The 1,259-nt window shown below is 39.3% G+C and overlaps 1 protein-coding gene across 1 annotated transcript; it reads left to right on the plus strand.

Moving 5' to 3' along the window:
* Nucleotides 1-688: 688 nt before the first annotated feature.
* PHALS_08760 (uncharacterized protein) lies at nucleotides 689-1,059 on the plus strand (the record flags this gene model as incomplete). Its single annotated transcript, XM_024724166.1, has 2 exons — nucleotides 689-753; nucleotides 918-1,059. 2 exons carry the CDS (start codon nucleotides 689-691, stop codon nucleotides 1,057-1,059), a joined length of 207 nt encoding a protein of 68 aa, XP_024575070.1.
* Between the last annotated feature and the right edge of the window lie 200 nt (nucleotides 1,060-1,259).

Genomic DNA, 1,259 nt, shown 5'->3' on the forward strand with positions numbered 1-1,259 from the left:
TAACACGCACAATTGCCACGGAAGTATCGTAACATTTGAACGTCTGGCGCGTGCTTTTTGAATACGTAGCTAAAAAAAATTTTGTTTGCCACTTGGTCAACACAAACGTTTTTTAAAATGGAGAATTTGCCTTAATACGACAAGTTATTTTCTCCGATGATCTACAAAGCGGTATCTCTGGCATCATATAACCATCGTTGTCTTAAAGTATATTGTATGGGTCGCACAAATTTCCTTTGATACATAAAAATCCAGCGCTGTTGTTTGTTTTCGCACTTTGCTTTTTGATATATATATATTGCAGCGGGGCTGCCGTAGCTAAGCGCTTGAGGGAGTGTAATTTAGGTCACCGACCTTTCGTTCCATACATAGAACAAGTACGAGTTAGCGGAACGCAATCCGCTAACTCCAAGAGTAATTATTGCCTTCCCAAGGCTAATTGACTCTTCGATTTGAAATTCAACTAATTTTTATTTATTTTTTTATCCTAATTTTAAAAGTTTAGATTTTTCTAAATATATATAGTCAAATCTAAATACATGCATAACTACTGGCTACCTAGCCCCGTACCGGATTCTTGGTTGGGTGTGTGGTCACACCATGCACATCTCGTGTGACACCCCCCCTGTTGTATCTTATAAACCCAGATGGAGGATTGGTCGAGCTGAATCTAAATCAAATTCGTTAGATGGAGCAAGCTGCAGTCCATACCCAAAACATGCATGTGTGCATTCTAGGTGCAGAAGTACGGAAGTACGTTACCCACATTTCTACTCAAGTCAAAGTAATTACACAATAGTCTTTTGCGAAGGGAAAAACGCTGTAGGCTCAGGGCACTAATAATTCACGTTCTTACCTACAAAGAAATTCTCCGCAGGCTCCAGCCTACACTTAATCCTTATTTTATAGTGTCCTAGTGGTGCTCCTGCTAAGCGGATCGCCCTTTACCGCGTTTACATGAATAAGTACAATATACGTAAAGTTGACTTTATGCACTGTGTGCACTGTTTGGACCATCTTGACGACTTAGGTCTGCGAACCGTGTGCGCGCCGAGTTAAGTCTTTGCTGCTGCAATTTGAAACTAATAGTGACATTCTTGCGAGAACTTCAAATAATAGACAAACAAGATAAAAACCGTACTATGCTGTAGGGTATATTTGTAAAAGAACAATTGCATAAGACTAATACATCAGCAGTTTTAGGTACTCTTTAACTCTATTTTCAAAGTTCTTTTCATCTTTCCCTCACGGTACTTGTT

The sequence above is a fragment of the Plasmopara halstedii genome (genome assembly GCF_900000015.1).
Source record: "Plasmopara halstedii genome assembly, contig: Scaffold_323, whole genome shotgun sequence".
Taxonomy (NCBI): Eukaryota; Oomycota; class Peronosporomycetes; order Peronosporales; family Peronosporaceae; genus Plasmopara; species Plasmopara halstedii.